General features: G+C 50.5%; 1 protein-coding gene across 1 annotated transcript; it reads right to left on the bottom strand.

Moving 5' to 3' along the window:
• Positions 1 to 11,232: 11,232 nt before the first annotated feature.
• P2RX1 (purinergic receptor P2X 1) lies at positions 11,233 to 22,614 on the bottom strand (the record flags this gene model as incomplete). The annotated part of the gene is made up of 13 exons (XM_082294537.1): positions 11,233 to 11,547; positions 11,867 to 11,914; positions 12,428 to 12,520; positions 13,152 to 13,217; positions 13,889 to 13,979; positions 14,581 to 14,711; positions 15,797 to 15,938; positions 17,158 to 17,238; positions 17,481 to 17,577; positions 18,081 to 18,150; positions 18,579 to 18,650; positions 19,056 to 19,203; positions 22,478 to 22,614. The coding sequence occupies 12 exons, from the start codon at positions 22,612 to 22,614 to the stop codon at positions 11,870 to 11,872; spliced, it is 1,173 nt and encodes a 390-aa protein (XP_082150663.1). The 3' UTR covers positions 11,233 to 11,547; positions 11,867 to 11,869.
• Positions 22,615 to 25,718: the final 3,104 nt, after the last annotated feature.

Genomic DNA, 25,718 nt, shown 5'->3' with positions numbered 1-25,718 from the left:
AGCAGCCTAAATTAATCCCACACGGACTCTAGCAAAAAGAACTGCAACTATTTCAGTGGTACTCACCCAGAAATAATGCCTGCCCAGGGCAGCAACCCAAAAGAAACAAGTCCTCAACAAACCACACCTTATGCACAAAGCATGACTCAGCTCATGCACTGGGTGCCATCAAGAAATAAAACACAAGGGTTCATACTCAGCCAGGTTCACTCCCTAAACCAGCAGCTTTGTGGGATACCAGCTGCCATGGGACAGCCCTTCCTTTGAGCTGCCCACCGAGTAGCTGTGTCCTCAAAAGGGTTTTGGCTTTCAGGAGAACTTCCCCATCCAGGGACACCAGCACCTGAAAATAACAAACAAAATTTCTCCAGTGTCAGGTACTTGACAGATATGACATTTGTGCTTCTCCCTCTGTTTCTATCCATATCACTTGTGCCAAAAGTATAAAACAAACTGAATATCTAATATATAAAATAGGTATGAATATATAAAATATATAATAAAACTGAAGACTGCAATGGAATGGGAAAATCTTTCTAAAAACTTAAACCAGTAGAAAAAGTGAACAAGAAATGCAGTCTGCAAATTCCTAAGCAAGTTAGAACTGCAAGTTCTGCCATCCTTGACTGCACCTCAGCATTAATGACCAAGTCTATAAAATGTTTTTCTGTGATTAAGGACTCAATCCATAAAGTCACCACCTGTGGCCAAGTACACAAGCCTGAGAAACATCCCTGTTTCTGAAGAGCTGGAACACACGTACTCACACCTCACCCACCACCACAGATCAGCAGCCACCCTCCCACACATGGATGAAAATCACTGTCGTTCCTTCCCACCATCATCTTTCAGATTAGTATCCTTCTCCAATTTATCAGTTATTAGGATCTGTTCTCTTTAGAAGGTTTCAGTCACTTTTCTCCAACCATGCTAAGCTTAAGCACTCAATTAAAACAACATGCTTGACCACATGACATTTTTTGGTACCATTCATTCACTGGCTGTACCTGATACTTTATCCTTCACAGGCATCTCTAACCAATCTTCAAACCTGCCTCAATGACTGCATTATGTCAACAATTGCTTTGCACACTTCAATCATTCCCACAGCCAGCCACACACATTCCTTTTTTAACCACATATTTTTGGTGACTGGGTCACCCTCCTCCATGTTGGATGTTTGCTTCTTAAAGCAAGTGACATCCCACCCCCCCCCCCCCCCAAAAATCCCAAAAACCCAACCAACCAAACAACCCCCCCCCCCCAAAAAAAAACCCCAAAACAACTGAAAATCAGAGGTGAAACCATGAAGACAAACACCTAAGAAGAAGAACTTTCACAAAGTTGTTCTCAGAGGGGTCTGCTTTGCTACAGTTTAAGACACAAGCCAATAACATTTTATCTCATACCAACTTTGTACTTGGCTTTTACACTGATTGCTCAGGCCTTGCTTTCATCCCAAAGATGAAGGGGTACCTTGCTTCCTTGCTCCTTCTCAGCAAACGGATGGCTCAGCTTCCTGAGCCTCCCTCTCCACCTGCCAAGCTGCAGCAGTGGCAGGGCTGAGTAGCAGAAAGCATCTGCCAGAGGCTGTGCAGGAGAAGCTAGATGTAAAAACCCACCCAAAAGCCCTCCTTCCCCATCCTCCTTCCCACTCAGGAGAGCTCCTACTACAGCTGCCCAAAGCTGGGCTCTGCTGCTGAGTTCACACAAACCATTTCCCTCCCACCTTTCACCCACCTGTGTTGCTTAACTCAGCATCCCCACAGGGCCCTGGAGCCAAGGGAGATCTCCCACGTAGGCAGACCCTGCCTCCCCCTACACCCAGCATTTGTCAGGGCTTTGAGCAGCTGAACGGACCCATCGACACTGCACCTGCCCATCATCCACCTGTGCTTTAGGGCACTAAAGGGTATCCTCTCTCCAGGCACCTTCCCAAGGCAGGCTAATTGTACATATTGATTTCAGATCCTACCAAACTGCCTTCCACAGCTTCCACTGACAAAATCCTCACACCGAGCTCTTCACCAACACATCCCTTCTCCACTAGCTTGGTGCGCCTGGATTTATCCTCTCTGCCCCTCAGCCAGGCAGATACCTCCTCTGGAGATCCAAACCACCCTGCTAGAAGCCATGCAGCAACCTCAGCCTTTTCTTGAAGCCTCTTACAAATGAAGTTTCTCATTTCCCTGTCCCTAGGTAGCAATGACCCTATAAAGGCTCTTCTAAGGTCAGCATTGACACTGAACAGAAGACGTGGCTTTCAAACAGAACTGTTGTTTCCACAGTTCATGAGAAAGTGGCACAAATACAGGGTTAGTACATCCTTCAGTAACTTCAGGGGACAAATATCAGCAAAAAGAGATGCTGCACTCCACAAGCAGAGCCTTGGCTGAAGCACAGTGACACAGCACACTGCCACCTCTTCATGCCCAGCCAAGGTCTAAACCACAGAAGTTTGTGTGGTGACCACCACCTAAATAGTGCTTCTTGCTCCAGCAAACAGAGCACTGCAACACCATCCTTACAGACATCCCCTTTGCTGCAGGCTGAGGACATTCCTACTGCAGCCACCCCCATGAGCCCATAAGGGAAGGGAAATCCCACAACCCCTTCCCAGAAAAAGAAAAACTTTTGACCTTGAAAGTCTAGCTAGTGCAAGGACAATTAATTATATCAGGAAAAGACATTTAGGACTTAATGAACACATTCATTAGAGAGCACAGAGCAGCAAGTACAGGCTTTGAAAGCCATGGCAGAAGTACAGCACCTTCTGGCTGTGTGGAGGGATGGGGAAGCTTACTGCTCTTTGGGGCAATGCCTGGACAGGTGAGAGCCCCTTGCAGCTTTGCTCTAGAAGCACCTGGATGAGCAGCTCTGCCCACCTTCTCTGAGCTGTTCTGGGAGCACTCACACATAACCCACTCCAACCCACAAGAACCATCCCAAACCCAAGGAGAAATAGCTGGAGACAGCTTCAGACAGAAGGCACTTCATGCCAGCGGACACAGCTTCCCTCAAGGAAAGAAACCTGTTGGGACCTGGTGGCCTGGCACCTACTGTGACCTAAAGCCCAGATTCAGACCATACAAAACCATGACATGCCTGAACTCCTTGCTGGAACGATAAGAGCCTGGTGCTTATGCTCCTGGTTGCTAAGATCTGACCTTCTCCAGGCAAAAGCCAAGGGAGCAAGCCCAGGAAAGCAAATTTATTGCTCTGCCGGGAGTTTAATCCCATTCACACCAGGCACCCCAGCCCAAGCACAGGGCTCACACAGCCAACCATGCACAGGACATGTTGGAACACAGCCCCAGCACGCTGGCTTTGGTTTTTCTCTTCAAGCAACTGAGATAGCGGCTCTCTGCTTGCCTTATCCAGTTTCAAAAGGAACACTTCAAAGCCATCCCATGTCAAACTTCAGAACAAACTCAAGCTGCCAGAGATGCTTCACAGGGAGGAAGTTAACGAACGAAGGGAAGCTTAATGTGGAATCTCAGACTACTGTAAACAGAAAAGCAACAGTTTCCTATTAAACAAAACCTTTTCCATTAAGTCACAACTACAACAGAATGGTAATTTTACCTTCATCAGAGCAGCTGAAGAAAGTGATATCTCTGCAGGATCAGCAGTTTTTCTTGTTCACAGTACACAGGCCTTTGGGAGCTGCAGGTTATTGTCCCTCAGAGCCAAGGTAAGCAGAGAGGAAGATAAGCCCCCCTGTCACGCCAGCCTGGCTGCCAGGTGCGTGCTCTGACACGGCCAGGGCAGGGCCACGGACAGCTCAGGCCAAGGCACCGACCCACGAGAAAACCCAAACTTTGAGGAGCTCAGGCTGATCCCAAGGGCAGCAAGGAGGGTTAGGAAGCCGTGACAAACCTGCACGGAGCTCACCGCACTTCTTACCTTCTTCTCTAACCCCTAGAGAAAAGGGCGAGAGACGGCTGGCATGATGGTCAAACTGCTCAAAATCCCACCTTTCAGAAGGGTTTTATTTTTTTCTCCCATTTATCTTTAAGCCCGGTAAAACCATCACCTCCGGAGCTGCAGCTGCCGGGCGCACCCCCGGCCGCTCCGCGGCGGCGGCTCCCGCAGCTCGGGGGATGCGACGGCATCCCGGATCCCACCCGCGCCGACCACCCGGATCCCACCCGCGTCCCCTCCACCGCGGCCGGGACGCTGTCCGTGGACCGTCCCCATAGGCTGGTCCCCCCCCGCGCGCCACCTGTCGCTGGCTGCCGAGGGCCTCCCAGCCCCGCGGGGGCTCCGTTCCCGGTGGGGCGGGGGAGGCTCCGTCCCCGGGGGTCGCCCCGTTCCCGGGGGCCGCTCACCTGCGCGCGGCGCCGCCGCCGCTCCCGCCCGCCCCGCGGCGCCGCCGTTCGCGCCGCCCGCCCCGCATTGGCCGCGCCCCTCCCCGCCCCGCCCGCGCACGCGCCGCCCATTGGCTGGAGGCGGCCGCGCCTCCCGGGGCGCGCGCGCCTGTGGCCGTGAGGGGATTGCGGGGGGGGGGGGGGGGGGGGGGGGGCGAGGAGCGGAGAGGCGCCGGGGTTTGGGGCAAAAGGCAAACAAATAATCCCCAAAAACCCCCAACCTTTTTCTGTGGCGTGTGGTGTCCACCCAGAAGCGCGTGTGGGGTGCGGGCTCTTGGGTGAAAACACGGCCCTTTTTTGCTAGTCACAGGATCAGTTAAATTAGAAAAGACCTCTGAGATTGTCGAGTCCAGCCTGTGACAGAAGAGAACACCGAGAGCCGTGTTCAGAGACGGTGACTGCCCCACCTCCCTGGGCAGCTCGATCCAATGCCTAATCTGCTTTTCTGCGAATAAATTCTCTTTAAATATTCCCTGATGTATACGATCAGGAAAGGTGGGACTGACAGGGCAGGAGCGGAGGGCCCGCCGGACCCGGGCTGAGGGACCCAGCGTGAGGGACCCAGGATCCTGGCACACGGGTGTCCCCTCACCCAGGCTCTGCCTCTAGAGTAGTAACACCCAACCCTGACCATATACGCTTTCTGAAGTCTTAGAGCAACAAGAAGAAATGCCACACACCAACTTACCCCACTGCTGTTCTTCAAGGAATTCCTACAAGCAGATGCCCTCTTTGGTTTGACTCATATTTTGACTGTATTTTTCTCTCCTACTCTCTTTTACCTTCTTGACTCGTAGTTGACTGTAACCCTGGGTCGAGGGGTTCCCATTGCACCCAGCAGTGAAGTGTTTGCAGTAGGATTTGTGAAGATGTTGATTTTGTGACAAGTGACTCGTTGGGCTTTGCTGTGACTCCACTCACAGTCAGGGTCCCCCACCAGGAATCCTGGATTTAGCCAGAGAGCAAGAGTTGGATTAAATCCACATCCTGACTCAACTCACTGCAGACTGCTACTCCTTCCTGCTGTGACAACAAGCAGATAGAAATGCCTGTGCTTCCAGTGGGTCTCAAATAATCCTCTGCTTTGGAAACAAATTAATTTCTTACCATGGGTTTTATAACTTGAAATAACACATTAATAACGCATCTTGTGGTTTACTACAACTTTCTCATCTCAAAAAAGCTTCCCCTATTGTCACTGTGTTGAGAGACATATCAAAATGTAATTAAGAGTCACTATTCATTAAAACAGCAAAGTCATTGTAAGCCTAGCAAAGACCATGATTTTTTTCATTTACTCATTCTGTAGGTGTGTTTATTACAGTCAGACACACCCTGCTGCTATTTGCTATGTGCATCCAAGTCTTACTTTTCCTGCAGAAATGTGCTTTGTCACCCTGGCTGGTCACAGGCAGCTGAGCAATTTTCCACAGATGAACCGGTTTATTGAGGGCTAATGCCCTTTCACTTCCATCTAAAATATTCGTACATTCTCTTTGCCAATTTTCAGTCAAAACACTTAGAATTGAAATGTTATGTGGTTCAAAGCTCGACTACTAAAGAGTTGCTACATTCAGTGAGACGACCCCTATTAGAAATATACAAAGGGTTGTGTTTTCAGCTCATCACAGAGAAAATCCAGCAGAGATCTTCCGTGAAAAGGAAGCACTGGGGCAGTGAAGGGCTCTTGGAGCAGCTGAACAGCAGTGTGATAACCATTGAGAGGATGGCAGGGTCTGCTGCATTTTAGGACAACCAAAGCCATGTAGATGTGGCACTTAGGACATGGTTTAGTGGCAGTGTTAGGTTTGTGGCTGGACTTGATGATGTCAGAGGTCTTTTCCAACCAAAATGGTTCTATGATTGTAACAGCACAGCGGAGAGCCCCATGACCGTGAATGTGTGCTTCCAAAGCTGTTGTCTTCCAGCAGCTCTGGATATTAGCTAATGACACTGATTAGATGTCATCCCAAGGCAGCCAGCAGCCTGAGCTCCTGGGCTGTGTGTTTGCCATGCTGGACCCTCAGGAAAAGTAAGACAAGTTCATGAGCAAAAGCAAAGCCTCCTCCCAGCCCTGAGTGAAAGCCCCAGCAACCTCCTTCTCGGATGCCTGGAGTATGTGCCCAGGACCCAGGAACGTGCCTGTGTCTGTGCCTGTGGAGGGACTGGGCTCCTGTGGCTCCAGGACACAAGAGATGCTCTGAAAGACCAAAACATGTGAGCCAAGACACTGACCTGTTTCACAGAGGTTTTCAATTCAATCAAGGAGGGCCTTGCTCATGCAGGGCCAACTCAGCTTCTCTTGAGCAATGAGTGAACCTTCCAGCTTCCTGCTCCTCTTGCCTTAATTATTGCTGAGGAGGTTTTGCAAGGATTTCAGAAGTCTTTTGGACAGATTGAATTGGCTTTGAGATGCTGACGAGATGCTGGCTGTTTGGAAAGTGCTGGTATTTGTCCCCTAAAGATCTGCCTCCTTTAGCACCAGGCAGCTTAAATCACCAGTGATACCTGAAGCACAGTTTAGCACCAGTATCAAGGTTTGAAATGACCGACTCTGGCAAAGACTGCGAGCACTTGACTTAATGAAATAACCTGGTTGGCTCAGCTCAGTCAGAACCTGCTGTTTCTTTCAGAAAACAAAAAAAAAACCCAAAACAAATAATGTGGCTCAGTTTCCCTTTTCATCATACACAGGTGATTACACTGCAGAGCAGTTGTGGCCAGTGGAAAGAGAGTCAAAGACACTGTATCTCTGATGCTTAGACCATGATGGCTATAACAATGTTAAAATAAGACTTCAATACTTCTGTTCAATAATGATTGAGTGTGGTTTGTTGGTAACTGATTTTTCACATGTTTTTTGGGTGCAAGGACTGGGAATAAGTTTATTTAACCGGTTCTTGAGTTACAGTCAGGAGGGGGAGAGCTTACATTTCCCCGGGCATGTCACTAGTATGTTTAGATAAAAAAAGATTTAAAGCCATCATTTTTTTAGGAAATCCCTTTGTGGTGCCATAAAGCTGAGCAGGACCCGTGCTTGGTACTGGTAGGCAGAGCCCTGTTAACTGGAGCGATCCTGATTCACCCCTGCTGAAGAGCCCATCAGATGACCAAGCTGTTGCTATATTCATAACCCATTTGGACACTTTCGAATTTTACGCTTTCTAAAATAAGGCAATAAAGCAATTAGAAATAGATAACAGAAGGAGAGAGCACTTCACCAAAGACAGCCAAAAATTATAGTGTGGCATAATTAATACAGGGCTGGCCGCGGTGAAAATGGGCTGTAACAACCGCGCTGTCTCCAGGAGAGTGGCTGCAGGCTGAGCTGCAGATGTCAAGTGCTCGAATGGCCCAGAAGCTCCTTTTGCCACCCAGCACAGTCTGGCCTGAAAATGCCCAGCTGTGGGACAGAAGGAAATAAAAGCATCCTTCAGAGCTAGGAGGATATGCATGTTCCTGCCAGTCCTTCGCTGTCTGTCAGCCAGAGGATTTATCCAACTGAAAACATGCTCCCACAACAAAAGAGAAAGGGAAATAGTGTAACCAGAAAGGCAGGTGGTGCTTTTTTAGGGAAAAATCCAAGAATGTCCTAAGAGGAGGACTGGGTTAAAAATAACAGGGAGTCTGCTGTGCCAGAGAAAGAATGAGTGGGCTTAAAGATAGGAGAGGTTGCACAGGAAAGGAGTTATCTACTTCTTGAGTGTTACTCATTTTAATTTGCCATGTTACAGTGTCTGGAAGTGCCAGGTGGAAATCAGGGCCTCATTGTGCTGGGAATTGAGCACAAACATAATGATTAAATGTTGCCAGCTCTGCAGAGATTGAAATGTAATTCCTCATCTCTGCAGAATCACTAACCAGCATAATTATTGCCAAATAAGTTTTTCTGTAATTGCTCTTCTGGAATATCTGTGCTACTTGATTTTTTTCAAAATAATCCTGCCTGAGGGAGTGAAAAGATATATCTGTACAAGGTCCAACATAGTAGCCTTTACAGATAACAGAAGCTGGTCAGAAGCAGAAAATTCTCACTACATTTAAATCCATATTCAAAAATTATTTGCTTGTATCTTGGTTTCCATTTCTATAAAATGGGAATAATCACACTGCACTCATTGCTTGCTTTCATCATCTGACATCCATGATCAAGGCAAGAGTCCTCTGTTAGACCCTTGGAGCACTGACACCATCACATACAAGGGCTTGTTACTGCTGATTGCAATGATTAGGGATAAGCTGGATAATACCTATTCCTTCTTGTGTGTTTTCTGGGACAGTGTTTGAATTGCTGAAAGTTCCTTTTCTATTAGTATTTTTCTATTAGTTAATAACTATGCAATTAATCAAGGAGTTAAAAAAACCCACAAACAACCCAACCCTCAATTGATCACATCATGAATGGGAAGCAACACAGCAAACTGTCATTGACGGGGTCTTGACACGATGACCAAATCCCTTTAGGATTCTGTAACTCTTCATCTTGCTGCTCAGAGGCCAGAGAGCAGCAGGACACACTGGCCACATCTTAACAGCTTCAAATGCAGTTGTTTCCTGGCCATAGTGCAAAGAAATGGTTCTGCCTAAGAACAGTAAATTCTCCCCTGACCCTCAGAGCAAGATCAGGTCAAACCAGGAGGACAAGAATATGATCCTGCTGGTCACCCACACTTCCTCACTGGGACTTGGAACACCAGGTGTCTAAACCTGTCAGCATTTCCATTTGTGAGGCTCTAACTTTTAACTGTTGTGTCCTATCCTGAATTCAGTAACTTTGTGTAAGTTTGACAAAACTGGAAGGCACTGGGAGGTGGCTGGGAACTGCAAAGCTGAAGTAGAGCATCTGTGCCAAGGAAAGCTCCTCACGGGGCTGAACAGAGCAGCCCTTCCTCCTTGGTCTCCAATCCCTCAGCACCAGCTCCAGCCCCTCTGGCAAAAGAAGGCATGAAACAAGTGCCATGGGCTTTCCCTGCCTTTTCATACAGCAGAGGGGAACAGTGTATGTAAAAATCTGACACTTGTTCAGTTTCCTCCAGACAGCCATCGATCTGTTTGGCACCCACCTGGGAGCCACAGGGCCTGGGGCCCCTGGCTTTGAGGAGGAGCTTGTCTAGGGGGAAAGAATTAAAATTGCAATATCTCATTCTGCTGGTTGCAGAAATAATGAATGAAAAAAGAGCAAAGAAAAGGATCCCCAAAGACAGTGCATTTTAAAAAAGAAGTTAAAGAGATGAAAAGAAATCCTTCCATGATTTTTAAAGCAGCCTTGGGACTTTTAGGGATCCCAGCTCAGAAGTTTAGAATAGCAACTAGAGAGGATCATTAACATTTTTCCTGATTTTGTATTCTACCTTTTAATTCTTCCTAGGAAAGAATAGGGGCTTTGCATTACAAGCAGCTTGAAAGATTAAGCATGCAGAAACACCCTGCAGCTCTACCTGCAGCCTTGAGTTTGTTACGTTTTGACCGGAGACTGACCCGGTGTAAGTGGGTGCGAAAGGTTACCTGAACACTCTCGCTTCACTGTCTCTGGAAACTGGATTTTCCCCAGGCACGTCTGCGTGAAATGGTCTTGCAGTCCCCTCTGCTGGTGGCAGCTTGCTGGGGAGCTGCACCGCGGCACCACATGGGACCGTGCAGTGCTTGGGTGCTGCAGGAGAGTCCCCGGGGCTGGGGATCCCCCACCCCAGCTGAACAGGCACCAACTCCTCCAGAGACCAGGGAGCTTTCCCTAACCCTCTCTGCATCCTTAGGATAAGCACCTGGCACCTCTGACGCCGGATGGCAGCACAGGAAAGGGTGAAAGAGTTAACCGTGGATAACCTTACACAAACCCTCCCTGCCTGTGAAAGCTGAGGCATCCTGCTGAGAACAAATTATCTACCCCTGCAGAACCTATGGCTTGAAGGTATGGCTTGGAATGTTTGTTGAGCTTATGACCAAATATTATTTGCATCTGTTTATGGCACATTCTTGTGTCCCTTAGAGCCTGGAGCAGTGCTCATGCAGGCTCTGGCAGCATTACAGCCCTACAGCTTCTCCACTGACTTTTCCATGGCAGCTGGGATCCACTTTGAAGAAACCAAAGCAAAATTTTCCCTAGGGAGGTAAAAAAAAGACATTCAGAGAGAGACTATGCAGAAAGTCAGTGTTGATGTGTCCTGGAGAATGGAACAGACAGGGCCAGCAGCACAGGGCAGGGTCTGCTCACAGGGGTGTGGGGTTTGAGCACAGCCTGTGATGTCCAGCTGCACATGATGAGTAGTCCAAATCTTCTAGCAGAGAGGGGAAATTTAGTTCCTGGGTGCAAAGAGCTGGTTTGTGAGGCTGCTGCTCAGAAAGTCCGTTCTGACCAGCTGACTGGTGTGGGCAGTGGAGGCAGAGCTGGCACAGGACAGCAGATTGCCGTGGCCAGCAGTGCGCCAGCACTCCCTGCCAGCCAGCCTGTCAGAGGAGGAAACCCAAGTGACAACTCTGATAACAGCCCCGGCTCGTGGCAGGAGGCCCAGGGGCCCTGCACAGGAGGGCAGTTTCTGAAGGAATCATCACTGATGGGATTACTTTGCATGCATAGGCCCTCCAGAAACCACTGCAAACACCGTGCTCTGGGGCAAGCATAGGCACCACAAAGGGATGTAGTAGAAAAACTAAAGCTTTATTCTTTTTTAATAAAAGACATCCTTACAAAATAACCATTTTTTTCCAAGGCAGAGGGGCTGGGTATGGTTCCTGCCAGCACTCCTTCCCTTCCCTTCCCTTTTGAATTTGGAGCTGTCCAAGGGTGCTTCTGGGGAAGAAATGGCAGCTGTGCTCTCCCCAGGGTCTTCACGTGCAAGTGCCCTGGCACGACCCTGGCACACCAGGCAGGGTGCAGTGGGAGCCCTTCTGAAGGGCCTGCAATGCCAGCAAACCCAATGCCCTGCAGCAGGGCTGGCAGAGGGCCCCAAGATCCCTTAGTTTGACCCATCCACAGCATTGTGGCATGTCCCACCAGAGGCCATGTGCTGGGTCGGCCAGCCCCTGCCCTGGCTGCAGGGCACCACCTTCCCATGGGCTGGTGCTGGACACTGCTCCTGCTGGCCTGGGGCTAGCCCAGGGAAGTGACAGGGGATGGCGACTGAGTTTTATGAGAAGAGGAGGAGGAAAAGCGGTGCAGGTTTGTCAGTCAGTGTGGATTCTGCTGAGAGAGAGGTGCACAGTGATTTCTGGTGTCTTGCCCCCCACTGCCCTTCTTCAAGAGATGCTGCCATCGAAGATGTGATGTCAGCCCTACATCCTGTATCCATTGCTGCCCCATGCAATTGCTTATGCTGGGAAATGCTGACCCCACGTTAGACATTACAGCCCACAGCTCAGATCTCCTCCAAGCCTCCCTGGAGCCCTGCTGCCTTCCCTGAAATCCTCCTGCCTTCCCATGGGCCGTGGGATAGCCCCAAGACCTATAGTCCTCGTGCCTGCCAGATGTATGCTAGCAGGGCTGGGGAAACACCACTCACCTCTCACTGTGTGTTGTCTGTCTCCTTTTCCTTCTTATGCAGCTTCGACTGGGGGTTAAATGAGAGAAAACAAGGATTCTTTTACAGACCTGCTCCTTTCTAATGCCAGGGAAAAATGTGATTGGGGAACAACTCCTAACCCCCAGTGTATAAGCATATTTTCAGGTGAATTTGAGAGGAACTGTTTTTGTGTCCTGTTAAAGGCCATGAAACATTCCATGGTCATGGAGATGTTCTCAAAGAGCAGAAAAAGAAACATTTTCTAGTTTGCTAAAGCACTGATCTTCCGCTGCTTCCCTTAAAGCAATGCAAGTGCTACCAGATACCGGAATATCTGGGGTTAAAGGGAGAGAATAAAGTTATTAACAGTGAGTCACACAAGATTTCAGTAATTTTGGAGAGGAGATTCATGGATCCCAGTCTCCAACAGTCCCAAGGGCTCAGGAAGGCGCCTCGTTGCCCCTCAGCGTGGATGTTTGTGTTACAGCGTCATTACTCATGCACACATCCACACACACCCCCGCAAGAGCCTCTGCAGGGCAGGCACTCGCTGTTACTTACAGGCTCCTGTTCTGCATATTTGAATTTCTTCTGCTTGTAATAGTCTCGTCCATGGAGAAAATGCAGCAGGAGCAGGTCACAGAGGACAGAGGCCTTAAATCAAAGTGCAGTTAGGCTTGGAGCTGCCCTTCGAGCTCACCTGGACTACTGTGTACTTCCAGTTTGTCCCAGTTTGCCCCACAACTGAGGGTCACTTCTGCTTCATCCCACAACATGGTGGTTGCTGAAGTCTCCAAATGTCCATTTAGGACAGAAGTGAAGTGTGCTGTGTTCAATAGTGGGTGATTTAAGTCAACAGAAATGAAGTGTTTCTACTTTAGGTAAGTGCAGAACACAACACCCTTTGAGCCGTGCCCCAGTCTTTAACGATGATAACCAAATAGGATGTTGGGTTCCTGCCCTGCATGAAATACTGCCCATCACCTCCAGACCCCCTTCAATGCCAGCTCTAACTTGAAACTATCAGGATACCAAGACCTGCCAAGAGAGCCAGCCTTCCCTTCATCAGCAGGGCAGAATTCACATCAGCCAGGGACCAGCAGGAATCTATTTTCCTGAGCCAGCAAGGCAGGAGAGCACCTCATTTCCCCCCTTTGCCCATCCTCTGATTCCCTGAGCAGTAGCCAGCATTTCATTGCAGCTCAAGGACACTTCCCACGGATGTCACAGGCAAGAAGAATAATTTGAGAGTCTCCATATAGAGGCTGGAAATATCTGAACTTACCACTCCAAAAATACCAATTCCAGAGCCAATTGTGGTCATGGTCGGGATGATGTCAAATTTGCCTGCCTGGATAAAGTCAGAGAAAATAGGTGATAAGTTACAGTCAGACCAGGGGAAAATAAAAGGGTGCTCTAGCTGTAGGTGGGGCTCGGCAAAAGTGCCTCGCAGCAACCCAAACAGCAACCACAGCACACAGGGAAACAGGAGCTGGGAAAGAACTAGTCAAACAGAAAAATATTATAGGTTGTTTTTAGGCTGAAATAAATTGAAGTTACTTTTCTTCCTGTATTTTTAATATAAGAAACCCAACCAAAACCAAGCAACCAAACAAAAGTATACACTTTGAATATTCCCAGTGGGATCATAATGAGGAAAGCCTTCTCTCCCAGTGGGAAGAAAAAGACAAAATAGAGAAATGCAAATGTTCAGCTTCTGGAAATATCAGTAAAAGGTTTTGAGTTTCCACAGGTCCCCCCCACTCCCATCATGAAGTTTTTTTGACAAAACTATTGACCAAGCTGCAGCTGAAAGATGTGACATATGAAACACGGTTTCCTCCTCTCTTCCCTTCCCTTCCCCAGTACTTCCCAAGGGTTCCTGTGAGCGGGCCAGCACCCGAGGAAAGCACTCATACTAGTTTTCCTGATCCCATAGGATCCTGGTGCTGTGTTACAGAGCTGGTACCTTCCCAAGGACATGGCACTGCTGTCCCAGGGATCCAGGGGATCCACCCTTACCTTGCCATTCACCAAAATGTCGAGCCGGATCCCAAACACCTTGTAGAGTGTCCTCTTTTCCATCCCACCTTCTCTGTAGTATTTGGCATATCTGTGCAATTGGATGGTGAGTGTTAATGGTCTGCCAGAGTGTCTAACAGCCCCTGCAACCCTACAGCATCAGGATCTTGGACACAGATCTGGGAATGTGCTCCTGACCTTCTCCTTAGACCCCCTGAAGGAGCTGGGCTGTTGGCACCTCTCCTCTCTGTGTCTCAGTTTGCCTGCCTGCAGGTTGGATTTCACCTCCTGCTCGTGCTGTTTGATCTGATGTCCCCAAGTCCTGCACGCTGCAGATATTGATGCAGCACTAGTGACAGCGTCACACAGAGGAGAGGATAGAGACTGTGAGAACATGTGAGATGATCCTGCACCATCTCTAGTCTTTCAAGGGGCTTCCCAAAAGCTCAGCCAAGCAGGAGAGCCAGCAAGGGGGAGGAGATGGAAAGGAAATAGGGTAATTTTGAAGCCAAGGGGTGTATTACCACTTTTCTCATGCCATTTTAAAGAGCACTGGTACTGCTGTCTGGCCCTGCAAGGGTAGTGAGTATTTTGAAGAAGTCTCTGACCTTCCACCATCCCTTGAGCGCTGTGGGAACCTGAAAGCTGTCACCTCTGAATTATGCCTGGAGAATTAACCGATGTTTCCTTACCTGAAGTTGAACCCTGGTGAAACGTTACTGTCATCATTGTAAAGGCCATGGAACTGGTAAATGGGTTTGCAGTACCGCAGGGGCCAGTCGAAGTCACAGTTCCAGTCTATGGTGATGCCCACCACTCCGCCCTGCAGCCAAGAGTGGAGTCATGGGGTTGCCCCTCCTTGGACCTGGCCCACACAGAGAAATGTTTTCCCTCCTCATACATGTCCTCTCAATGCCATGAGGTGTCCTGGCTCGGGACTCTACTGCTGCCTCAGCCTTCCTGGGCAGCCTTGGCTTTGTGGCCTGTACATAACCCCTTGCAGAGGCTCTTGTTTCTGCCCTGAGTGCTGGATACACAAATAAATTCATGCCCTCTTGTTCCTGATCCAAATCCTGTGCCCAAGGCATGGTCCTGAGAAACAGTGCTCACCACAGATCCCTTCTGGTCCTCATAGGACAGCCTTCCCTTGCCTGATTTTGCCCAAGAGATTGCTCAGGAAATGCAGGAGTCCCTCCTGAGCTCACTCCAGATTGTAAATAGCTGTGCCCCAGAGGCTTGTATTTTTACACCTTTAACATACAGAATCTTAGAATGGTTTGGGTTGGAAGGGACCATAAAGACCATCCTGTTCCAAACACCTTCCACTTGGCCAGGTTTCTCCAGGTCCTGTCCAACCTGGCCAGGAATGGGGTGGCCACAGCTTCTCTGGGCCATCTGATCCAATCTATGCAATACATGTTCATATATGCAAGCCTCTGATTTTATTCAGTGCCTGGCAAAGCTATCACAAGGTTCTGCAGTGCAGAGGGAGCAGATAATCCCACACACCAGCCTGAGGAGTGTTGGACAAAGCTGCATTTTGGAGCCTGGGGAAAGGCTGCAGTTTGCACTGTGCAATGACCAATATTTTACCATCCAGCTGGGACTTCCAAGCTCAATCAGATGGGATTTGGCCACACAGATCTAGTTATTCATTGCTCAAATTAAAACAAACGGAACCCTGGGATTTACTGCCAGTGGGTGAAATCTTCTCAAGAGTTTCCAAGAAAGATGTAAATATTAGGCCATGTCCAAGGAGATTCATAATCTTTATGAGATAATTCTGACACTTTTGTTTTCTCAAGCATTCTTGAGAAAACAGAAAATCATCTCAACAGCTAGGGATGATTGCACTGCCAGTGTCCCTCTCCCATCAACAGCAAAGAACATCACTTGAAATTGAAGTACCTTAACAGCCAGAAAGGTAAAATTCTGACCCGATTCCTTCACTATGTATCCCAGTTCGAACACAGGACATAAGGAATCGGTGACTTTGTGATAGGTGCATTTCTTCAGGTACTGCTTGGTAATGCTCTCAACTAAGTTGCGCCTGTGAATGAAAAGAGAGTGAGAAAAATTCTCAATAATACAATAATTTGGGTAGGAAAGAACCTCTGGAAGTCCCTTGTCTAATCCATGTCCCTCTCCCATTCACCTGCCAGCTTGTCCATGGGCTCTGCTAGGCAATGCTTGGAGCACCAACAATTCTTATCTGGGACACCTCATGGATAGTGAGTGTATCCCACAGCTTTTACATTTAGCTGGAGCTTGCTATAGCAAGGGTTAAAAGGAAAGGAAAACTTCTTGCCTTCCATCCCACTCTGCTCTTTTGCCTAAAAACATCCTCTCTGTGAAGCCTATGGTTTTGTAAGACCTGTGCCTTGCTCAACCTCATCCCGTCACTGATGCTCAGCAGTTAATTGTCAGCAGTGATCAAAGGCAGGAAGTTTCCCCACAGCCCAGAGGGGTCTGCCACAGCCCCTGCCACAGCAGCCAGCCCCGCCACCCTCACTGCCAGGACCTGCTTCCTCTCCGTGTCCTCTCCAGCCTGCCCTTGCTTAGGGCACCTCTGCTTGCTGCTGGGGGGATCCCCTCTCCCAGCCACCTCTTGGGGTGCAGTGCGAGGTCAGCCCAAGACTTTGCCAAGAATGCCAGCTGCCAGGACATTTAACCTTGGCTGCAGCACGGGGACAAGATCAGCTTAGAGAGAAGAATCCGCTGTCTTCAGCACAAATAGCTTCTGTTAATTTGTTTCAAATCAGATATATAATTGGTGCCATCACAAATCCTCTTATGAGTATGCCTTCAGCCAGCAGCACTTCCCCCAGTGCTGCCAGGAAGGGGCCAACCCCACCCTTTGCTGAAACAGATCGAATCTGTGATGTTAAGAGGGACTCTGGGGCACCAAGCTTATCCTGGCCATGTAGTATTTTAATGTTGTCTTCGGAGAAGAAAAATGAAGAATCAGATAAACTATATTTTCATGTGCAACTTGTGAGGGTAACTCAGGAGAGGTTAATTCCAGAAATCTTTCCAGTAACTACAGCTACCAGGTGAAGTGGGACAGACTTGGGAGGGAAATGTCTCAGTTCCTATGAGGTAATCTGGGGTTCAGTGAAGCGGTTAGAGTAGTCCTGGGATCCCTGATGAGGTATGCAATCCTCTATACCAAGTATCCAGTTACATCCATCCAGCTAAACCCATGGTTTCCTCTGAGGGACACAGCTGGAGGAACTGACCAGGAGCCAACTCCCCGAACCTCTCCTTACCTGGACACCTTGAACTTGGGGAAGGTGATACTGTTCTTGATGAACAAGGTGAACTTCTCTGCTTCTGACAGTAGGGCAGGGCTGAAAAACACAAGTGTAGACATGTGTCCATCACTTGGCTCTCCAGGCTCTAGAGAAAGCCCCATTTGGTAGAAATTCACCCAAACTGGGACAAGCCACAGAAAAATGGTGGTCTCATCCCTTCCCTTTCTGGTCTTTCATGACTCAGGCTGTCCTAGCCACATCCCATAGAGCCCCAGCTTGGTCTGCCCCACACCAAGTGCAGCTGGGGTGGGAAAGAGGGCAACAACATCATTCCTTACCTGGGAACATGGTAATCGACTTCAACAGGACACCAGCCAAAGATCTCACAGGTCTTCACAGTGTTGTTGTAGTGTACACACTTGCCAGTCATGAGCCCTGTGGGAGAGATAGCTGCTTACACCCCTGGATCCTGTGAAATCTCAGCCTCACGCTGGGATGGATGGGATCTGGCTGGGGCTTCTGCTTCAAGGCACAAAATGCTCAAGGCTTTGGCACCTTTCTAAAACAGGAAATTAATTGTGGCCTCTCAGCTCAGGGCAGTGGTTTCTCTTACAATGCTGTACAGGGGAGCAGCTGGGGATTTTTCTTGTTAAAACACACCTAAGAAAATGCTGAGCTGATAAGAGGACAAGAGTTTGGGGGAAATGGCTTAGTCCTGATTAATCTTTTGTTGGCTGAGCTGTTTGCAGCTCAGGTATCCTTCAAAAGAGCAGAGCTGGACCAGCCCAGGTGGAAACTTCAACCAGCATGTCAGAGGCTTTTCCTAAACCCCTGTCCAAAGCATGTCCCCCAGTCAGGTGACACCCCAGCCAGGCAGCTTTTCTGGGTGTGTCTCACCAGAAACACCAAGGCCGGTGCCCCGGGGCCGAGTCCCGTACCTTGTCCCTGACGGCTGTATTTCCCTTTGCTGCAGTCGCTGTCCCGCGTGCACAGCCCGGCATCTGGCAGCTGTTTGGAGAAAGCAGCCACCTCTTAGCATCCCACCCTGCAGCTTCAATCCCTCTGTCCCTCCTGCCTCACCAGGCAGAATTTTCCTAGAGGGATACACTGCTCAGAGCCTTGTCCATACACTGCTTCCCAACCAAGGCTGTCCAGATAAAGCAGGAAAAAAGGGGCAATTTATTCACTCCAGGCAGATGTTTTCATTTAAGCCTCAAGTCTGCTCTGCCTGATCATCTCAAAGGGAAGAAAATTTAAATGGATGCTGCCTGTTTTTCAGCAGAATAAAAGTCTTCACATAGCACACAGGAGTCAGGAACAATAATATGGGGCCAGGCTCAGGCTTTTACTAAACCTCCCAATGTCAGGAAAGTCTTTCCCCACAGTCCCCCTGAATTACAGAAGCTCAGCCCACTGAAGGAAGCCAGTGCGTTTACCTCTGGGCAGGTTCCTTGTTTCTGTCCAGGAGTGACAATGAAGTTGGTCATCACCACGAACGAGTTGTCCCCCTGTGGAGAGACAGCCAACGAGCTCACAGCCAGCACAGGGTCTCCTCTGTGAGGAGCCTGTCCCTGGATGGGGACCTACAGTGCCACCAGCCCCAGGGACAGTGGAGGACCCTGCTCACTGCCTGAGATACTGCTCCGGAGGCACCGGAGGATCCTTGATCCTTTTGGAGGCAGCTTCAAATGGGCCTCCTCAGCCATAGTGGGTCCCAAGTACCAAATGCTCCCCAGGGAGAACCTGGGCAGAGGTTTGTGACGGGAGCAACCTCCTTTCCACCACAGGGACACCCTGTCATGGTTAGCCCCATGGAAAGCCTATGCTGAGGACCCATCTGCACCCCAGCACATGGGGAAAAGCAGCCACAGGGACAAAAGCAAATTCCTAACCCACCCACCCTGACTCCTTACCTGGGGTGGGAAAACATAATCCACCACATCCCAAATGTGAGGACCCAGGACGCTCTCATTGGTCAGCGTCAGCCCTTTCAACTTCACCGAGACCGAGCTTACGATGCTGTCCTGTGACTGGTAGCCCTTCTCGTAGAGGAACACCCACCTGGACAGGGAAAGGTGGCAGGGTGAGCATGGCCACCAGCACTCCTCCACTGGGCCCCAATTCTGAGGGCTCACTGGGGCTTTTTCTACCAAGTCTCACCTGAGGAATAATTTTCCAAGTTTCCTCCTGCTGGACGTGGGACATGTTGCTGAACTTTCCTACCCTTTGCCTGAGGCATGTGGTAGCTGCAGGACCCAATTTTCATGCCAGGATGGTGTGTTTTGGGGACTAGGACACATTTTGTGGCTGAGGGTGTGTGAAGGCAGGTGGAGCACAGTAGCCATCAGTGATTTGGGGTTAAAGCCTACAGTAGGTTTGCAGCTTGCTGGTCTCAGTGACCTACCCAGACACTCCCGATCTCCTGATCCACTGCAGAAGAACTCTCCAAAAATCAATGCCTCCAAGGCCAACACAGGGCTGAGTCTGGACATGGCTCACATCCAGAGCCACTGTTCCCCATCCAGCAAAGGGAATGTGGAGCCATGGCCCCGTGTGCAAGAGGGCTGTAGGAGCAGGGTTAGGGACACTGCTGTGGCCGGAACAGGGCTCTCTCTGCCTTTCTCAGCCCATCACACAGTCATTAGGGCAGGCTCCTGACACTATTTAACCTACAGCATAAACAAGCTGCCGCTGGATTAACTCAGACTCAGGGAGACTATAAACATGGGCGAGCAACCATTTCGGGTAGTGCTCCCGGCGGCGCGGAGCATTCTCGGCACTAAAAAAGGAGCGATCTGGATTTTGTCCCCACTGCCACGGGCATCAGTCCCGCTGGCTGTGACAGAGGCAGCAGGCTACCCGTGGGACGGCCCATGACACCAGCCTGGCGTGTTAACCTCGCCTCTGACACCTGGCTGACGGGCAGAGAAAAAAATGGAGAACCCCAGGTGCTGCCTGGAGGTTTTCCATTTGGTGCTGGACCTTGTGGGGACTTCTCAGGGAGGGAGCTTTTTAGCTTGCAGCCCCATCGGCATCCCAGGACTGAGGGCAAGAGGACCTCTGCCAGGGATGGCATCTGCTCCAGTGCCTGGGGATGGGAACAGAAATTCAGCACTGCTGCCACCCCAGCTGGGACACCCAGCTCCAACATCCTCCTCCAAGGCAGAACACCATAATGGGTTACACTGGTTACAGTGGGCATCTTCCCTGATGCCCTTGGAGCTGCAGGAGGTTGTGAGCTGGGCAGAACATTTTCCTAGATCAGCCTCCAGCACAGACTCTGCTGCTGACCTTATCCCCCTCTGGCAGAGCTGACTACGGGCACACAGGGCTGGGCAACCCCACCTCCCCTGCCACAAAGCCAAGGTCAAGACAAACAAAACACCATTTCCCCATGAGGCTGTAAATGCTGCAGTGAGTCCTGACCAGGTTGTAAAAGTCCCCTTGTGTCACTCCCCAAGCTCTCTTCCCTTACCAGCCTCATCCTGTGGCTCAGCCTGCAGCTCCTTGCATGCAAGGTTTCCGGAAGTGGGACCCAGAAGGCACCCAGCATTGCCTGCACAGCAGCGATACCGCCTTATCAGTTATCAGAGGAAAGAGGTACTGCTTCCCAGGGGTGACATGGGGTCTCGCAGGGGAGCTGGCCCCACTTGTGTGCACTGATGGCACTACCCATGTCCTTCCAGCAGTCATGCATTGGCACACATTTCCACGAGCATCCCATGCCTACTATGAAGGAGGGACAAAAGCTGGGAAAACGGTAAATAAATACACATTTGGCTACCAAATTGGCTTTCAAAGGACAGAAAATCTCAGGCCTTGGGGCTTGATGAGGGCAGCAAACTGGGAGACAGTGTTGTGGGCAGGGAACTGGGAGTAGTGCTGTGGGACGGGAGCTGGGGGCAGTGCTGTCAGCAGTGAGGGGATGCCAGGGGCTGGGGGGGCTGTGGGCAGCTGCAATCATAGGTAGCCTCTTGCTAGAGGAGCCTGATCCCCACAAGCCAGGAAAAACTTCATACCAGATTCCTCCCCTCTGCCACTGTTGCCCCTTGGCTGGTTCTCCTGCTCCCTTCTGGTTGCCTGTCTCAGTTTAGCCAAGTTGTTTAAGCGACCTTTCCTTAGCTGCTCTGCACAACCATCTGTGCCAGTTCCCCATCCACAGGAGTGGCTGGCCCTGGCCACATTTGGGACTGGAGCCCTGGGACTTCACAGGCTCAATCCTTAGGAAAAACAAAGCTGCTCCCAGTAACACAGGTGCAAAACTCTTTGCACCAAAGCATCCTTGAAACTTCAGCTGCAGTTTTGCATGAGGATTACCCTTGGGAGCCAAAGCACTGATGAGCAGGGTGGGACCAATGATCCTCTGGGAAGATTTTCACTCTTTCCAAGGAGTCTGTGCTAAAAGGAGGGATGGGCACCACTTCTCCCCACAGCAACTTGCTTGCACTGAGCCCTGGGAGCCACTGCCTTTCCTTTTCATGAGACACTCTGCACCACAAAAATTCCCAGATTTTCCAATTCATGGCCACATACCCCCTTTCCCTTCAAACCTCTTGCCCTGGGGCCCTTCCCCATGAAAGGGTGCTGGTCTCCTTGTAGGGCTGAGTCCACAGCAGCCATGGGGCTACAGCAAAGGCTTACCAATCATTGCATTGTATAGCATCATCTCACACTGAGGGGACAGGGACCGAGTCACTGTGGCAGGAGCAGCAGCCCCGGGGCACCTGAGGACACACACCCTCACTGGGTTCTGATTCTGCCTGCTCCACTCACTGCCTTTTTTAAGCAGTTGCCCTTGCACCGCGTTTGCTTTTGGAGCTGCCTCCCAGAAGCAAAGCAGACCAGGAATTTTGGAGCCAAGCTGCGTCTCAGCCGCAGCATCAGAGCAGTGAACAGGGAGATTTATGGCCCTGTCTTGAGCTGCTTGGGTCTCACAAATCACTGCAGTGGCCTCAGATGCCTCTTATTTAATACAAATGAAAATAAAAATAACAACAGATTCTTGGGCCACCATCCAGCAGCTGGAGCAGGATTTGGGTTCCCTTCAGTGAGAAGATGGGGCCCCGGTGTGCAGAGCAGGGCTGGGCAGGGATGAGCCTCCAGCCTGCACATACAGTAGCTTCTGGGGAGGATATGGGGACTAACTGCTATCTAAAAGAGCCATGGTGTGACACTGGGCTGCATGGGGGCAGCCACAACCAGAGGGATGTGAAGCCATCAGCAGTAACCCCCCTGCCCTGGGATATAGGGGTTATAGAAGCCTCTCTCTCTCCATTGCTTCTTAACCCGTGGCAGAGCATTAATTTTAGGAAAGGCAGGTGCTGGGGAGCCTTACCCGATGATGTACGCCAGGACGATGAGCTGGATCAGCCGGAAGGTCAGTCCCACCTTCTTGTTCCTCACCAGCACCATCCGAGGGGTGTCATACTCGAAGAGGAAGGAGGACACCTTGTCCATGCACTTCTGCCCCATGGCTGCGCCAGGGCTGTGCCGCAGCCTCCCGGCTCTTCACCGCGCCGTGGGTTGGGCCGTGCCCGCCGCCGCTTCGGCAGCTCCTCTGCTTGCAGAGGAAAAAAAAGAAAATAAGAATGCTATCGGCGTGGCTCTGTGCACATCTGGGCTGTCGGGTTTCCTCCTCTGCGCAGGGATGAGGCTTCCTCTTCCTATAAGCTCTGGGCTGGGAACAGCGGGTGCCCTACATGGTCTGGGGGTGGGACAGGGTGTGGGAGGGTGCAGGGCCACCCTGCTGCCAAGCCCACATGCCACCAGGACGAAGCCATCTGCCCGTGAGAGATGCTCCCTCGGCGTCAGGGTCCTTCCCTGGGGACAGAGGCAGGGCTCGGGATGAGCGGGGCCACGAGGCATCCCTGCGGACAGCAGTGGGATGGAAGGTGGGGGTCCCGGGGGAGATTTTAGGAATTAGGATTGGGGTATCATCTTTCCTGCCACAGCAGCCACCTCAGGCTGTGTGTCTCGAGCCCGTGTCCTGCTCTGTCTCCCAAAAGCTGCCCCAGAAAAAGGGTCGGGAAAGAGACAAGGGGCACAGAAAGCCCAGCTCAGCAATTCGGAGCTGGCCCACGGAGCAGAAAGGCGCCCAGCTTGGCCCCCTCCCGTGGTGAGGCCAGACAGCTGGGGCTTGGCTCGTTCCCAGCACTTGCACTGGGCTGGGCTGGGCGCATTTCGAAGCATTCCCAGCATTTCCTGAAAGGCCCGGCAGTGAGCGGGGCCGGGCGAGCCGGGGTCACGGCGAGGGATGCTCAGCAGGGTACAAATATCACTGAGAAAGGGACTGGATTTGAAAGTGCCAGACTGAAATTTGGGGGCAACAGCCGCAATGGGAGCTTTGAAGGGCGTTGGCTCATTGCTGGGGAAAGCACAGAGGCTGTGGGTGGGGGACCCTGTGCCCTCACTGCATCCCACCAGGCAGCTCCGGGCACAGCCCCTCAGGGGTGAGCTCTGTGCTGGGGAGCACTGGGGCTGAGGGAGGGCACTGGGGCTGTGTTTCTGGGGGAAAGAGAGGATGTTTTCCCTGGAAATTCCAGCGCCCAGCTGCTTCAGCACTCCAGGCAGGGACAGGCTCCATGAGCCCCAGTTCATCTGCTGCCTCCCTTGGCCTCAAAGGAGACACTGGCTCTCTGCAGCCACTGAGCCTGGGATAAAGGCCCTCTCTGCAGGAGGAAACATGGAAAAGCTTAACCTGCTGGGATAAAACTTTCCTTTCAGGAATATTTCTTTTAGCAACACCACCTCTCAAGTTCACTTGCTGATTGCTTACCGTCACATTAACCTTTCGACTCAATATACTACAGACATGACAACTGTGAAATAAATGGAACAAATCAATTATCTTTGCTGGGCAATAGGAAAAACTGGGGGAAAAGCAACTGAACCATTTATCCAAATCTTTTGGGCATGTCATGAAGCCTGGTAATCCAAATCAGATGATCCCACGTTGCAAGTGACGTGATGCGATCCCAATGCCCCAGTCCTCAACAACATGGAAAGCTGTCAGACAGGGAGCCAAAAGCAAATACAAAATGCTGATGTTAACCATACAGATTGAAGGCTGATACTGCTATTGAGCAGAGCAGACAAACCTTATAAGCTTAGATATCTGTCAGGAGAGAAGCAAATAACTTACTGTATGAAATGAGGCCTTTTAGGGAAGGCTGCTCACCCTTGCCAAGGCCATGGGGATAATGAAAATAGGACAGCTAAATTTAACAGCAAAATGACTTGTAAAAAGAGTCACTTCTAACCTCCTCTCTGGTACTTGGAGTCAATAAAATGGTTATAGCATGGATTTAGCGAAAATACTTTCCATTGGGGGATAATATGCATCCGCCATTTTATAATGTCTTGGAGCCATGTTGCAGCTGGTAAGTGGGGCCGGACCCTGTCTGGAGTGATGTGGAGAGCAACAGACCCCAGCCTGGAGCACCAACAGAACCTGAGTCTTCTCCTGGGCAGCACCCAGCATGGGTGAAAAAACCACAGCCTAAACACTTGTGGGCTCACATCTCTCCCGCACCCATGCCATCCCTGGAACTGCCACTCTTCACATTACTTTATCACAAGGAATTTAGTAGGTTTGCCAGGCATTGCTCACCTATGTGGCCCTGCAATGGTGCCATGGTGGTGGCATGGTGGTGCCAGGTGGCTGCCAACACACCTCCCTGCCTCTGCCACGTGGTTATCGAGGGACAGTGCCCTGCTCGGGCTGTTCAGTTGTTAATTGACCTGCCCAGACAGGGCGGTCGCTGGCCAGAGATGCTGGGATCATGGGGCTGTGATGCTTCCAGCTGTGGTGCAGGCACTGGACTGTCCTGACGCCAGGCTGGGATGTCTGTTTGCTGTGATAATAAATGCATTATTGTAACACCCAAATAAAAAATAAAAATACTATTAAGAGAAAGAGGTTTTTATCAGGCTGCTGTGTAGGGTGCAGCCTGGGGCTGTCCCATGACCCTCTGCACCAATACCCACACGTAGCTGGGACCTTGGGGATGGTTTTATCTTGGGTTCCCACAGACAGCAACTGGAATGGTGCTGTCAATGCATTCACAGTCATCTCCTCTGAATAACTTTCGTATCTCTTGGCCACTTCCAAGCAGAGCAGGTAGGAGGCACTGGGGGTGCTCTACCAGGACTGACGAGGTGTGGATGCTGCTGGAGGAGCAGTGGCAGCTTGAGTTCATCTGCAGCAGGTCCTGGGCACTGAGGATGGGTTTGCCCAGGGCACAGAAAGTGCTGAACTAGGCTTGACCTGAGCAGCATGAAAACAAAGGACCAAGTGGGACAGCACAGGGACACAGAGAGTAGAGCTGGAAGTGTTCAAGGCCAGGTTGGACGAGACCTTGAGCAATCTGGTCTAGTGGAAGGTGTCCCTGACCGTGGGAGGGGGTTTGAATGAGATGATCTTTAAGGCCCCTTCCAACCCAAACCATTCTGTGATTCTGTGACTCTAAAACCAGGTAGAGATAAGGAAAATGAGCCCATCTAGCTCCACTGCCCGTGGGAGGGGAAAATGGAAACAGAAACAGCAAACGAGGCTCTAAAGCCCCTATATTTGTGTC

The sequence above is a fragment of the Coloeus monedula genome (assembly GCF_965178545.1).
Source record: "Coloeus monedula genome assembly, chromosome: 20".
NCBI lineage: Eukaryota > Metazoa > Chordata > Aves > Passeriformes > Corvidae > Coloeus > Coloeus monedula.
Note: the sequence above shows the minus strand (reverse complement) of the source record. Positions and strands in the feature narration are given on the sequence as shown.